At 56.0% G+C, this 12,864-nt stretch overlaps 1 protein-coding gene across 1 annotated transcript; it reads left to right on the top strand.

Annotated features, from left to right (window-relative positions):
* The first annotated feature begins 449 nt into the window (after window positions 1-449).
* On the top strand, window positions 450-12,779 carry EPS8L1 (EPS8 like 1). The gene is made up of 19 exons (XM_006915958.3): window positions 450-466; window positions 1,706-1,746; window positions 1,964-2,022; window positions 2,602-2,763; window positions 3,042-3,191; window positions 3,716-3,798; window positions 4,194-4,455; window positions 4,718-4,844; window positions 5,034-5,122; window positions 5,215-5,289; window positions 5,391-5,539; window positions 6,131-6,272; window positions 6,386-6,414; window positions 8,341-8,473; window positions 8,563-8,694; window positions 8,904-9,015; window positions 9,145-9,319; window positions 9,710-9,842; window positions 9,931-12,779. Exons 1-19 carry the CDS (start codon window positions 450-452, stop codon window positions 10,015-10,017), a joined length of 2,157 nt encoding a protein of 718 aa, XP_006916020.1. The 3' UTR covers window positions 10,018-12,779.
* The last annotated feature ends 85 nt before the right edge of the window (window positions 12,780-12,864 follow it).

Here is a 12,864-nt window from a genome sequence, read left to right as displayed (position 1 = left end):
GGGTCACAAGGGACTGAGAGATTGGACGAACAGTTCTCTGAGGAGACGTGGGGTTGAAGCCCTCTGGTTCTTAGGGATGAGCAGCTTGGAGCCTAGACTTGGCCCCTGAGAAGATAAGGCTGGGAGACTGGACACTGTGTGGAGGAGGAAGGTGGGGTACACATAGATTACAGAACTGAATGCATGGATTTCTGGAAGGATTTGGGGGCTGGCGTACTAGATGTGAAAGAGGTGGGGCTGGGGGCCTGGAATCCTGGGTCTGAGGGAGGCGGGGCTGAGGGCCCAAACCCCTGGATCTGAGAGAGGAGGGGCTAGGGCCTGGATTCCTGCGTCTGAGGGAGGAGGAGCTGGGCCAGGAATCATAGGTCCAGCAGGTCAAGTCAGGCCCTCATCTCCTTGCTGGCTCCCAGGGCACCTCCAGGTGGCAGGAGCTCCCCACTCTTGGCACCATGAGCACCAGCACCGGGTAAGCGCCCCTGGGCACCAGGCCCCCTAGCCCCACCATCCCTCCCCCACACTCTCACCTGTACCTGCAGGTGGCATTAACGGCCACCCAAGTCTACACACTCAGAAGGAAGCGTGAGCTGCCTCCCTCCCTGTCCAGCCTGTAGTTAGAGCTGCACTCCAGAGCAGACAGACCTGGGTTCAAATCCAGATGCTAACGCTCAGCTATGGTATGACTCTGGCCAAAGGATGTCACCTCTTTGAGCCTCAGTCCCTCCTCTGTGAAACAGGGACAATTCTGAGGACTCGATGGGATAAATCATGCATAGGACTTAGCAGAGAATCTTACTAACAGCAGGTGCTCAACTAATAGGGACTGCTATTTCGATTGTTATCTTATTAAATATTGACCCTTTGCTAAACCGTCAGGGATGTTGATTACGAAGGCTGAAGTCTCCTGGGGTGAGCAGGGAGAAGGACAAAGACAGACACATGGGAACAGCCACACAGGAGAGGTGAGGTAGTAAGGTCTCCAGCCCAGAGGTAATCAAATTGTGGGGAGACCTGACTGGCAAGAACAGGATGAGGAGGAAAGGTTCAACTGAAAGGGTTTCTCATCCCTGACCACACTTGAACTCCAAGCTTCTGCCATTTCTGTGGAAATGGAGACTCAAGGATTCTTGGAGGTGACCTTGAAGAGGAAGTTAAAGGCAGGAGACAAAGAGGATTTGGCTGGGAAGAGCTGGCCTATTGGGGATGGGAAAAGAGACGGTAATTCTCTGTCTACTCTAAAGACTAATGTTATCATAAAAATTCCCATTTATTGAGCAAGCCCTTAGCATCGTCATCATAATAATAACAATTATTGAGGCTGCAAAACACTTCCATTGCATTATCTCATTAAATTTGCCCAACAGCCCTGCCAGATGGAAGCTATAGGATAACTAACCCCTGTCTTACAGAGAGGGACACTGAGGCAGGAGAGATGAAGTCCTATCCTAGGTCTTATGGCAAGGCAGCAGCTGACAGGGGATTTGAACCCAGGTCCATGTGACCGTAGAGACCATACTCCCCACCACCATCCAGCAGCACTGCTTCACCAGTCTTAGCGACATCCAGCTATGCCCTGCCCTCCCCTGCTCAGAACCCGGCATGGCTCCCTCATTCCTTCAAAATGAAGCCGCTGCTCTGCTTGGCATTTGACACCCATGATCTGCTCCCAATTCCCATGGCCCCTCTTACCCCTCTTTTCCTTCACCAGCCCAGAAGCTGCCCCCAAACCAAGTGCCAAGTCCATCTATGGTGAGTTTGGAGCCAAGGAAACCTCAGGTGGAAACAGGATCTGAGGGAGGAAGGGCTGGAAGCCTGGACTTCTGGGTCTGAGGGAGGAGGCTGGGGACCTGGACTCCTAGTCTGAGGGAGGAGGGGATTGGGGCCAGGTCTCTTGGTCTGAGGGAGAAGGTCAGGGTGGGGTCTTCTGGTCCATACCCCCCTCCGTTGTTCCCCTCCTCCCCCACAGAGCAGAGGAAGCGTTACTCCACTGTAGTAATGGCCGACATCTCCCAGTATCCAGTCAATGTGAGTCTGGGGTCTGCAATGGCACAGGGGGTCTTGTGGGAAGAAAGGAGACAGGGGTATTGGAAGCATCTGGACCTCTAAGCAGGAAGAACTTGGGAAACTGTGCTCCTCTGCAAAGTGGACTTCCTCTACCTCGCCTCAGAGGTAGGTGTCGTGGAGGAACTCAATTCCACTTGAATCTGCCAGCTTGTCTTTTGAGCCAGCTTGAGCTGGACAGTCTGGGGACAAATCAGACACAATCCTGGATGAGTAGGGATCACATGAGGTCCAGAGGTAGGGCAAAGGGTACCAGCTGCTCTCATGGAAGTAGAGGTGCTTAAAGGGACTAGATATAATCCAGACCATTCCTTGTTTTCAAGGAGCCTCCAGTCTTGGTGGGAAGACAGATCCAGGTGATAAGTCACTCTGATGAGAGAAACTTAGGGCACTAGGTGGAGGCGCCCATACGTGGAGCAGGTGATCAGGAAGGGCTTCCTGAGGAGGTGTGGTTAGTCACAGGCCGAAAGGCTCATTCCACGGGATTCTAAACCCACCTGGCATCATCCGGGGACTCACTGCTTTCTCCTTGACCCGTGCCAGCACCTGGTTACGTTCTGCCTGGGCGAGGAAGATGGCGTGCACACGGTGGAGGAAGCCTTGCGGAAGCTGGCGGTCATGGACAGCCAGGGCCGCGTCTGGACCCAGGAGATGCTGCTGCGCGTGTCTCCCGACCACGTCACACTGCTCGACCTCGTCTCCAAGGTGCCAGGGGGCACGTGGGTGGATGCAGCTGCTGGACTGAATGGTGGGGGCATGGAGAGCTTGGCCCTAGGGACGTCGGGGGTCTTAGCGTGAATCTTGGCTCCTGCTCGTCCTTCCTTTGGAACATGGCGAGGGACCGCTGCCCCGTTTTTGAGCCCTGTTAGCCCTATCTATTAAACAGGGGTTTGCCCTGCTCGGTGCCTGCACCTGCTGTCACTGCTGTCCGCATGTAGTAGTGTCATTGGTTCTGGGCTTCAGTTTACTCGCCCGCCCCGCAGGAGGAGCTGGAGTTGTACCCGCTGAGCGCCATCGTGCGCTGCGACGCGGTGACGCCGCCGGGCCGGAGTCGTTCGCTGCTGCTGCTCGTGTGCCAGGAGCCCGAGCGCACACAGCCCGACGTGCATTTCTTCCAGGGCCTGCGTCTTGGGGTGAGCGAGCCGGGCTCGGGAGTCAGCGGAGGTTAAGGCTGGGACTCCTCGAACCCAGCGGCGGGGCCTCTAAGGTTGAGGCGTAGCCCGAGACAAAAGCGGGGTCAGAGCCAGCGGAGGGGGCATCACCTGCAAAGACTTTCTGGAAAGGAGAGGACTTTGAGGGTTTTGAGGACAAATTGGACACAGGGTCGAGGTTGAACGTGAGAGCGGAATGGAGACGGAGACTAAGGGCTCCAGAAGAACATATGAGAGGACCTGAGGGGCAGCCAGAACAGAAAGGCATGAGTGTGGTCTAGGAACCAGAAGCCACCCGGACCGGGCCTCCGTGGGTAGGAGTGTGGCCTAGGTCGGGGACAGACGTAGGGCGAAGGTGTCAGCCTAGGGCGTGGACCTGCGTGGGTCTACAGACGTGAGCGATGACTGACCATGGTCTGGGGCGGAGCCAAGAAATTCATCCCTAGCGCGCGGCCAGGTCCGACAGTGGGTGGAGTGGGGGCATGGCCTGACGGCTTGATTGACAGGCGGAGCTTATCCGTGAGGACATCCAAGGGGCTCTGTACGACTACCGCTCCGGCCGTGGGGATCGCAGGGCCGCGGCGCTCAGGTAAGGGGATTGGGTTGGAAGCGAAGGAGAAGAGAGGGTGGGCGGGGTCTCTCTGGGCCTCAGTCTCCCCATCCTAGAAATTGGCTTATACCACTAGCCCAGAGCAAGACGAATTTTGAACGAAGTCAAACAAAACCTGCTTCAAGTCTTACGTGTACCTCCCATACAAGTGTGCCCCCTCCCCAGGACCCTAATTTTCCTGGTTCTGGTACTTGTTTTCTCCTCTCTCGGCCTCTGTTTCCCTCCAGAGAGGCGCTCCTCCCATATTTTGGATTTCTCCTTACCATTCTGAACCTAGATTCAACCCCTTTGGGCCAGTGTCTCCGTTTTAAGTTCGGAATTTTACCCTCCCTGGACCCCTCAACCCACCCGAGTTTCCTCTTCCCCCTACTCAGGGCCACGCAAGAAGAGCTGCAGCGTCGTCCCTCGTCCCCGGCCGAGACCCCGCCCCTGCAGCGCCGCTCCTCAGTCCGCGCAGCGATCAGCACCGTGGAACCGACGATGGGCTGCGGACGACCCCAGGAGGAACCCATTCCCGAGGCAGAAGCAGCGCGGAGGCCCTGCCCGGAGGAGATCTCCGGCAGCGCTGACCAGGCCTCCCCGGACCTGGGCCCCCGCGGCCCAGAGCTAGCCAGTCTGCAGGCGGAGCGGGACGTGGTAAGAGACGGGGCCAGACATCTAGGGGCAGGGCTAGGCTGTGGGCGGGACTGGCTGTGGGGTGTGAGTCCTCCATAAGGGAGTGGGGTTTGGTCTGGCGCCCGGTCAGATGTCTTGGGTGTGACCGGCGGTGACTGAATGGGACAGGACCAGGCATCAGAGGGTGTATGTAACCTAGGAACTCTCGGCTAGAGGACTTCGACAGAGATGATAAGGTTCCGGGACTCAGGGGTCTCATGCGTGCCTTGGCTCTGTCCCCCAGGACATCCTGAACCACTTGTTTGACGACGTGGAGAGCTTTGTATCCAAGCTGCAGAAGTCTGCGGAGGCGGCCCGAGTGCTTGAGCACCGGGAGCGCGGTCGCAGGACCCGGCGCCGGGCGGCTGGGGGTGAGGGGCACCCCCGAGTGGGATCCCGAATACCCACCCCGGTTACTCCCAAATAACCTTCCTCTCCCTAGGGTCTCCCTTCGCACCCCCTGCCAGTTGGACTCCCAATCGCGATCTCACTGAGTCTCTGCCTCTCTCTCTGACACTATCTCCATATCCCCATCACCTTGCTTGCCCCCTTTCCCACAGAGGGCCTCCTGACACTGCGGGCCAAGCCGCCCAACGAGGCCGAGTACACCGACGTGCTTCAGAAAATCAAGTACGCTTTCAGCCTGCTGGTGAGGACACGTCGGGCCCGGGGCATCAAGGGCAGAGGATGGCGAACTTGACTGGTCCACACACTGACGCCAGCCCCTCTCCTGCTCCGCAGGCCCGTTTGCGCGGCAATATCGCCAACCCCTCCTCCCCAGAGCTGCTGCACTTCCTGTTCGGACCTCTGCACGTGGTGAGATTACCTCCCAATCCTCAGGTTCCCCCTGCAGCAGAAGGAATCTGAGTTCCACTTCTAGAGGGTCTGATGGCACGCCCACTCCTGCCCCCTGGCAGATTGTGGACATGTCGGGCGGCCCCCAGCTCGCGAGTGGCGTGCGGCAGCCACATCTGACGTCCGAGGCCGTGGCACTACTGCGGGATAATGTCACCCCAAGTGAAAATGCACTCTGGACCTCTCTGGGGGATTCGTGGACCCGGCCAGGGTGAGGGGCGTGGCGATTGAGGGACGGGGCAGGAGAAAGCAGGGGCGTGGTGATTGGTAGAAGGCGGGACTGGAAGGATTAGAGGCGGGGCTTAGGCCGGAGGGTGCGGCCAATGAAAATGGGTGGGACCTAGGACAAATTCCAGCTTCCGACTGGAGAAATCGCCAGAAATTAGCGTGAAGGGGAGGTTTAAGACTGAATCACGACCAAAAGAAACAAAGGGCGGGTTTTAGGGAAAGTTTGGCCTGTATGTTTGGAAAGGGGGCAGAGTCTGTGCTCTCGGAGACAGCCTCGAGCGGGTAGGGGCAGAGCCAGGGAAGAATGCGTGTAGCTAGAAAACGGGTTTGGAATCAAAGGTGAGATTCAATCAGAGGCTGGGGGGGAGCATTAGATTGGAATCAGTGTATTTAGAAATATAACCGATGTCATGGGTGTAGTTTAGGCAGGGGCAGGGTTTGCCGAAAAGGGGTGAAGATAGAATAGCTGGCATAGGGTAAAGCTTAGGGAAAGGGGAAAAGTGAAGTTAATGACAGGGTTAAGTCGGGGGCTGGACCAGGATTCCTGAGCCCTCCGCCCCGTCCTTGGTCGCAGGGTGGAGCTGCCCCTGGAGGAGGGACCCCCATACAGCCCCGAGTTCTACAGCGGCTGGGAACCCCCAGCCACTGACCCGCAGGGCCGCCCCTGGGAGGACCCAGTAGAGAAACAGCTACAGCACGAGCGGCGGCGCCGGCAGGTGAGGCTAAGGCTTCAAGGGGACAGCAAATTCCTCCAGGCTAACACAGAGGGGACCAAGGAGTCCAGACTCAGGTTAGCCCCACCTGACCTGGTATCCTCTATGTCCTACAGCAAAGCGCCCCCCAGGTCGCTGTCAATGGGTGAGTGTGGGCCCCCGGGTGGGGATATGTGGGGTACGTCCTGGGGGTTCCAGACTCTAACTCTGCCCCACTTTTTTCTTTTTCCTTCTGTCTTCCGGGTTCTACGCAGGTGGGTGAGGTGGTGAGGAGGCGGGGCGGGGCTGGGAGGGGGAAGAAGGGAGTGAGGGGGCGGAGCTCAGACTTCTGGGTCCACGGGAGGAGGGGGCTGGAGGTCCAGATCCCAGGGTCTGAGGGAGGAGTGGGCCGGGTGTGAGTAATATCTGAGAGGTTGTTTCCCTGGGTCCTCAAAGGGCTGGAAAAAGGCTGTTTGCTAAGAGTCTGGGAAGTTCTCTCCCCAGGTCCCCCCCAGGACAGAGCCCTCGGAGTTGTAGGGAAGAGGTTAGGGAATGGAATGTTTAGGTATTGAAGAAGAGCTCAAGTCTGATGCTTGGAACATGGGAGAGCCAGAAAAGCGGGCTTGGGGCTTTCGGGGCCGCCAGGCAGGTTTCCTGGCCGCCAGACAGGTTTCCGGGCGGGTTAGGGAGTGGTAGAGATGCTGGGCCCCTGAAAGAGGCTGGCAAGCTGGACCCTCACTTTCCCAAGGCTCTAAAGCAATTGTCTCAACCTCTGCTGGGTGTCAGACAGGGAACCTCTAAGGGTTAAGAGGATGAGGAAGTTAAAGCTTGGGACTTAGACTCCTAGGTCTCTGGGGAAGGAAAGATCTGGGGGTCCAAGTTTATGGTTCATGGTTCCAACAAGCAATGGAGGCAGACTCTTGGGTTCTGGGGAAATAAGGGGAGAAAGGAGCCAGAACACTAGGGTCTCTGGGCAAGTAAGGGCCGGATAGGAGAGAAGCCACCTGGGATGAGAAGAAACCAAGGAGCAAGGTTGGAGGGGCAGAAAAGGGGTCTGAGCGAGGGCCAGAGCAGAGGGTCGCAGCAGGAACAGTGTGCTGGGAGCTGCCAGCCCCACAGAGGGGGTGCTGCGGCCCTGAAGACCCCCCCTCTCCCTTGCACAGGTAGGCCTGATCTGAGCTGAGGTCCCTCTTGCTGGGGGGTCAGATCCCAAATCCCACTCCCCTCCCCCCAGATGCCTGGTCTCACGGAAACCCCTCCCTTCCCCATCCCACCCTCCATGCTTCTGAATCTTGGGCTTGACAACCCCAGCTTTTGAGTGCCTTGGAGAGAAAATGAGAAAAATAATAACCCCTTCCTGGGAGAATGAGAAGTCTGTGAAGTTAAGAGCTCAAGGAAGTGGCAGAGCTCAGGTTCATGTCCAGTTGCCTGAACAGGACAGCAGAATTGCTCAGGACATGGGTTCTGGGGCCAGGCTGCCTGGGTTCCAGGTCAGCTATGCCTCTTTCTTGCTCTGAGACCCTTACATCACCAGGTCACTTTATATCACTATTCCTCCACTTCCTCATCTGTAAAATGGAGCTAATTATAGGGACTCTGGGAGGAAGAAGAAAAGGGGGGTCCAAATTCATGGTTTTACCAGTGGCTGTCTCAAGAATCAAATCAGCTAATATATGTAATAGGCTGAACAGTGCCTGGCACGTGCTGTATAAGTACTGACTATTGTTTTTATTATTACTATGGGTTATTGTTAATCATGAGCCGAGTACATAGTAGATGCTCAATAAATAGCAGCTGTCTCTGGCTGTGTGATCTGGGGCAATGATTTTATCTCTCTAAACTTGAATGTTCTCATCTATAAAATGAAGGTGATGCCATCACCCACATCACAGGCTTACAGCACAGTGCCAGGCATATAAGCAGCAAAATATATTCAAGCTGCTATTCCAGTTTCATATCTCTATTATCAGTACTAACTCGGCCCCCTGCCTTGGCCCCTGCTTGGCTCTAACCCCAGCTCACACCAACACCCTACAGCCAAAAAGAGTGGGGCTGGCTGCCACCTGTCCCCAACCCTGCCCTTTCTCCTCAGTCACCAAGACCTGGAGAAAGAAGCTGAGCCCCACACGGAGCCGGAGCTAGCAGGGAAATGGGTCCTATGTAATTATGATTTCCAGGCCCGAAATAGCAGTGAACTATCAGTCAAGCAACGGGACGTGTTGGAGGTTAGACGGGTGGAGGGCTGATGGACTGGAGTGGATCCAGCCCTAGCTGCGGACACAGGCTCTGAACCATCCCCTTGTACTTCCCTTAGGTCCTGGATGACAAGCGCAAGTGGTGGAAGGTTCGGGACTCTCAAGGGCAGGAGGGATACGTACCTTATAATATCCTGACAACCCACCCGGGGCTCCCGGGGGACCGCAGCCAAAGCCCTGCCCGCATTCTGGTGAGCCAGGGTGGACTCTGGGTCTCGAGGGACAATATGCTGGGGGCCAGATCTTGATCCTGGGAACCAGGAGTGCGGGAATCAGGTGTCAAAGTCAAAGGTACTGGCAGAGGAGATGGTTGGGGATTCAGAAACTTAACCTCTATAAGAGGGGCTGGGACTCTGAGTCCTCTCTCTGATCCAGGTGCTCTCCTCTCTGTCCCCTCTAGAATAGCACTCCCCCACCCCCGCCGGCCACGGCCCTAGCTGTGGCTCCTACCCGGGCTCAGCCCCACTGGGACAGCTGCGACAGCCTCAACAGCTTGGACCCCAGCGAGAAGGGTGAGTGTGGGGGCACTCTTTCAGGGAAGCGGTTCTTGCCCTCGCCTTCCAGGCAGGGAAACCGAGGCCAGAAAAGTGCAGATGGACCTAGGCCCGTCACGAGGACCCTTCCTTATCTCCCGCCCACAGAAAGATTCTGCCAGATGCTCAGTGTCAACGAAGAGCTGCAGGCGCGCCTGGCCCAGGGTCGTTCGGTCCCCAGCCGCACAGCCCCAGGGCCCCGCATCCCGGAGCCGCAGCTCAGCCCGCGTTCAGATGCCTCAGAGGTCCGCGCCTGGCTGCAAGCCAAGGGTTTTAGCGCCAGGTGAGTGGTACGTGCCGACTGCGATCATGAGATATGAGCGCTAGAGACGGAGCGTTCTGATTGGCCCAGAGGAAGGCGTAGCAGACCACAAGGAACCAAGATTGGCCTAGACTGAGGGTGTGTCTGGTTGCAACAATGAATGACTGGCTGAGATGGGCATGTCTTCCCAGGCTCCGATTTGGGGAGTCTTCAGAAAAGTCCCTATGGCGCACTGTAATTGGTGGGTGGGGATTCAGGATCCTTCAGCAGCTCCCTGTCCCTGCTTGAGCTAGAATGCTGCTGATGGGACAAACCACTAGGTGGGCATGAAGTGATGGGGAGGGGCTTGGTGGGGACGATTGGCCGGCAGACCTGACCAGACCTGACCGCGCCTCCGCCGCCCTCGCACAGGACAGTGGACGCGCTGGGCGTGCTGACCGGAGCGCAGATTTTCTCGCTGCAGAAAGAGGAGTTCCGGACGGTGAGCCCCCAGGAGGGGGCGCGTGTGTACAGCCAGGTCACGGTGCAGCGTGCACTGCTGGAGGTGAGCTGGGCAGCTCAGCCCTGGGCCCAGGCCAAGGAGGGAGCCCAGGCTCGGATGCCAGTGTCCTAAATTCCACCCCGTCCTCCAGGATAAAGGGAAAGTGTCAGAGCTGGAGGTGGTGATGGAGAAGCAAAAGAAGAAGGTGGAAGGTGAGATGGAAACAGAGGTCATTTGACCCTTGCCAGCCCTCCGCTACAAGTTTCCACGTAGTGGGTCTCCCCGTGCCCCATGGGAGAAAGGACTCTGCAGCCCCCACCAGTGGAAGTAGACCCCTCGAAGGATCGCTGACCTGTTCCGGCCCTGGTTTTCCCCTGTCCTTCCTAGAGTTTACTGAGCAAGCACTGTGCTCGTCAACCGGCCAAGAGCGGGAGGGGGGGAAGTGAAGAGAAAATTTAGGGACTCCACTTTGCTGCGCACCCCAGGAGAGGGCGCACTCGGGAGCCCTGTGCATTGTGATATGTGGCCCAGTCTATAAACAGCCTCTTCTTAGCAGGCAGTGTCAACTGTTGTCCCTTCTCTACTCAGCTACCAGGGGTCTCAGGGACCTGCTTGCCCCAGCTACAGCTTCATAGGAGAAAAGGAATGTAGGAGCCATCTCCACTTTTTTTAGTTTCCTTCTCTAAACCCTGCTCTCCTTCCCTGGGGTCCCAATCCAGACTTCTGCCTGACCTCCAGCCTTAAGTTCACCCAGAACAATCTTCTGAACACTCAGTATCCCAACCCTTCCCTTGCTCAAAATCCTTTTCTGGTTCTTCATTGCCCCCCTAGCCCTGTAGTATGGCTCTCAAGGCCCTGAGTGGTTTGGTCCCTACCCACCTCTCCAACCTCATCCTTTACCTCCTCACTATTCCATGCATTCTGCTTCTGCCCTTCTCCAAACACTCCCCAAACCCCTTCAACCACCCAAGATTTTGGATTTGGTTTCTGCTGGCTGGACCAGCGACTTTCTGCCTGAACTCCTATTCAGCATTCCACGCCCAGCTCAAATACCCACTTAAGGGAAACCCGCTCTCTTCCTCCAGGTTAGTCTCCCAGAATCCACCACTTTGTCCCCTACTTCTTGCCAGGGGTCCAGCCACAGAGAAGTAGTTGTGTCCTGAACATACCACAGGCTTTCTGGCTAGTCTTCCTGTGAGACGACAGTCTACCAGGAAGCTTCCTACCTCCTCAAGCTCCTTTTTCCTCTGGCTAGCCAGCAGCTCCTTCCCATTATCTGGGTGGCTGGCAAGTCTAGTTCAGAACTGATTTGCTCTGGCTCTCAGCCTCGTTCAGACTGGACGTTCCTCCAGCTTAGAAAAGGACGTTCCTCCTTCCTTGGCTCCTTCTGCTTCCCCACAATGCCCACTGCCAAGCTCCCCTGCCAGAAGGCCTGCTAGCCTCTCCCCTGGAGCTCAGCTTCTACCTGGACCAGTTGGCATCCTCCAAAATCAGACAAGTCAGAGGCACAGCCATGTACTGGGAGGAACCATGATTCTCAGTCCCTACTTCCTTCTGCAACCCGGGTACATCAGCCCTCCAAGACTTCTTCCCACCTCGAACCACCCTGCTCACACAACCTCCTTTGGCTCCCTATGGCCCATCAGATAAAATCTAAGCTCTAGCTTAGCGGCAAGAGGCCTGTGGCCAGCTAGGTTCACCAGCTTCTCAGGCCCAGCATTCTGCTTGCCTCTTCCTGCCGCCAAACTTGGTTCATGCTGTTCCATCCACCCAGAAGACCCTCAGCCCTTATGGGTATCTAATCACCATTCAACCTCTTGTCTGGTGCCCCAGCCATCAGTTCTAAGAGGGGCAAGCGGATCCCCAAGCCTGCTTGCTCCACAGTTTTCCCTCAATAACCCCCCTTGCAAGGCTGCAAACTGGAATGACTGCAGGAGCCAGACAGTTGGCCCACATGAGCACACTGGGTCCAAGCCCCATTCCTATCACAATCCAACCTATCAAGACACCCTGGCAGCTGCCCCTCCAATATTCCCAGAATTTGACCATTTCTCACCATCTCTACCACCATCCCCCAGATCCATCACCTCTTGTTGGGACTGCAGCAGTAACCCCTTAGTTAGTCTTCCTGTTTCTGTCCCTCAGTGCTACCCCCCAGACTCTTCTCAACGCTGCAGCCAGAGGGACCTGTTAAAACCTAGGTTCTCCTTCATAGCCCATTACCTTTCCAACCCCACCCCCATTGCTTCTCTCCAGCCACATCAGCTACTTCCTCTGCCTCACCACGTCAGGCACACTTCTACCTCAAGGCCTTCGCACATGCCATTCTCATCAAGACTCATCCCTCAAATACCTACATGACTCAATTCCTCAGACCCTCAAATGTCTGCCTGTGCCAGCCTACGAGGCGTGCTCTGACCACCCTATACAAAATGCACACATACACACACACCAGCTTCCTTCTCCCCTTCCCCTGCTTTTCCTCCACAGCACCACCACCTAAAATACTTTCATTTTATCATTGGATGACTTATGCCTCTCCCCCTAAAATGTACTGGATCTTTGCCTGTTTCATTCACTACTATATCACCAACTGGTAGAATAGGGCCTGGCAAGTAGAATATGACCAAGAATGAATGAATGAACAAATTGAATGAATGAATGAATGACCCATCTTAGTAGATGGGTCTTACTCAGCTCCAGCCAACTGTTACCATATAGGACTGAAGAGCTCACACCATCACAGCTTCCTTTTTTTCCTGGGAAGTCAAATTCCAGATTTTTCTATGTGAATTACCCAAATTTTAAATATTGTCAATTGACTGTTTCAAAAACACTGATGACAAGACCCAAGCTCCCCAGCTCAATATTGAGACCCATTGTCTCACCTGGCTGACCCTTCTTCCCCATCCTAAGCCACCTCCCTTCTGTCCATGTCAGCCCTGGCCTGGGTCCTCTACTCCAACTAGCCACTATTCCTGAAGCCCCTCCACACCCTGAGCATGTGCCTACCCATTCCTCAGCACCCCACCCACACGGTCCTATGGTTTGGTCACTGACAGCAAAGCACAAGAGCAGCACCCCA

The sequence above is a fragment of the Pteropus alecto genome, unplaced genomic scaffold (assembly GCF_000325575.1).
Source record: "Pteropus alecto unplaced genomic scaffold, ASM32557v1 scaffold326, whole genome shotgun sequence".
In the NCBI taxonomy this organism is placed as follows: Eukaryota; Metazoa; Chordata; class Mammalia; order Chiroptera; family Pteropodidae; genus Pteropus; species Pteropus alecto.
Note: the sequence above shows the minus strand (reverse complement) of the source record. Positions and strands in the feature narration are given on the sequence as shown.

Coding starts and splice junctions, on each gene's coding strand:
- EPS8L1 (XM_006915958.3), top strand. Junction 4,845..5,033: donor CCGGCGCCGGGCGGCTGGGG/GTGAGGGGCACC, acceptor CCTTTCCCACAG/AGGGCCTCCTGACACTGCGG. Junction 5,123..5,214: donor AGTACGCTTTCAGCCTGCTG/GTGAGGACACGT, acceptor CCTGCTCCGCAG/GCCCGTTTGCGCGGCAATAT.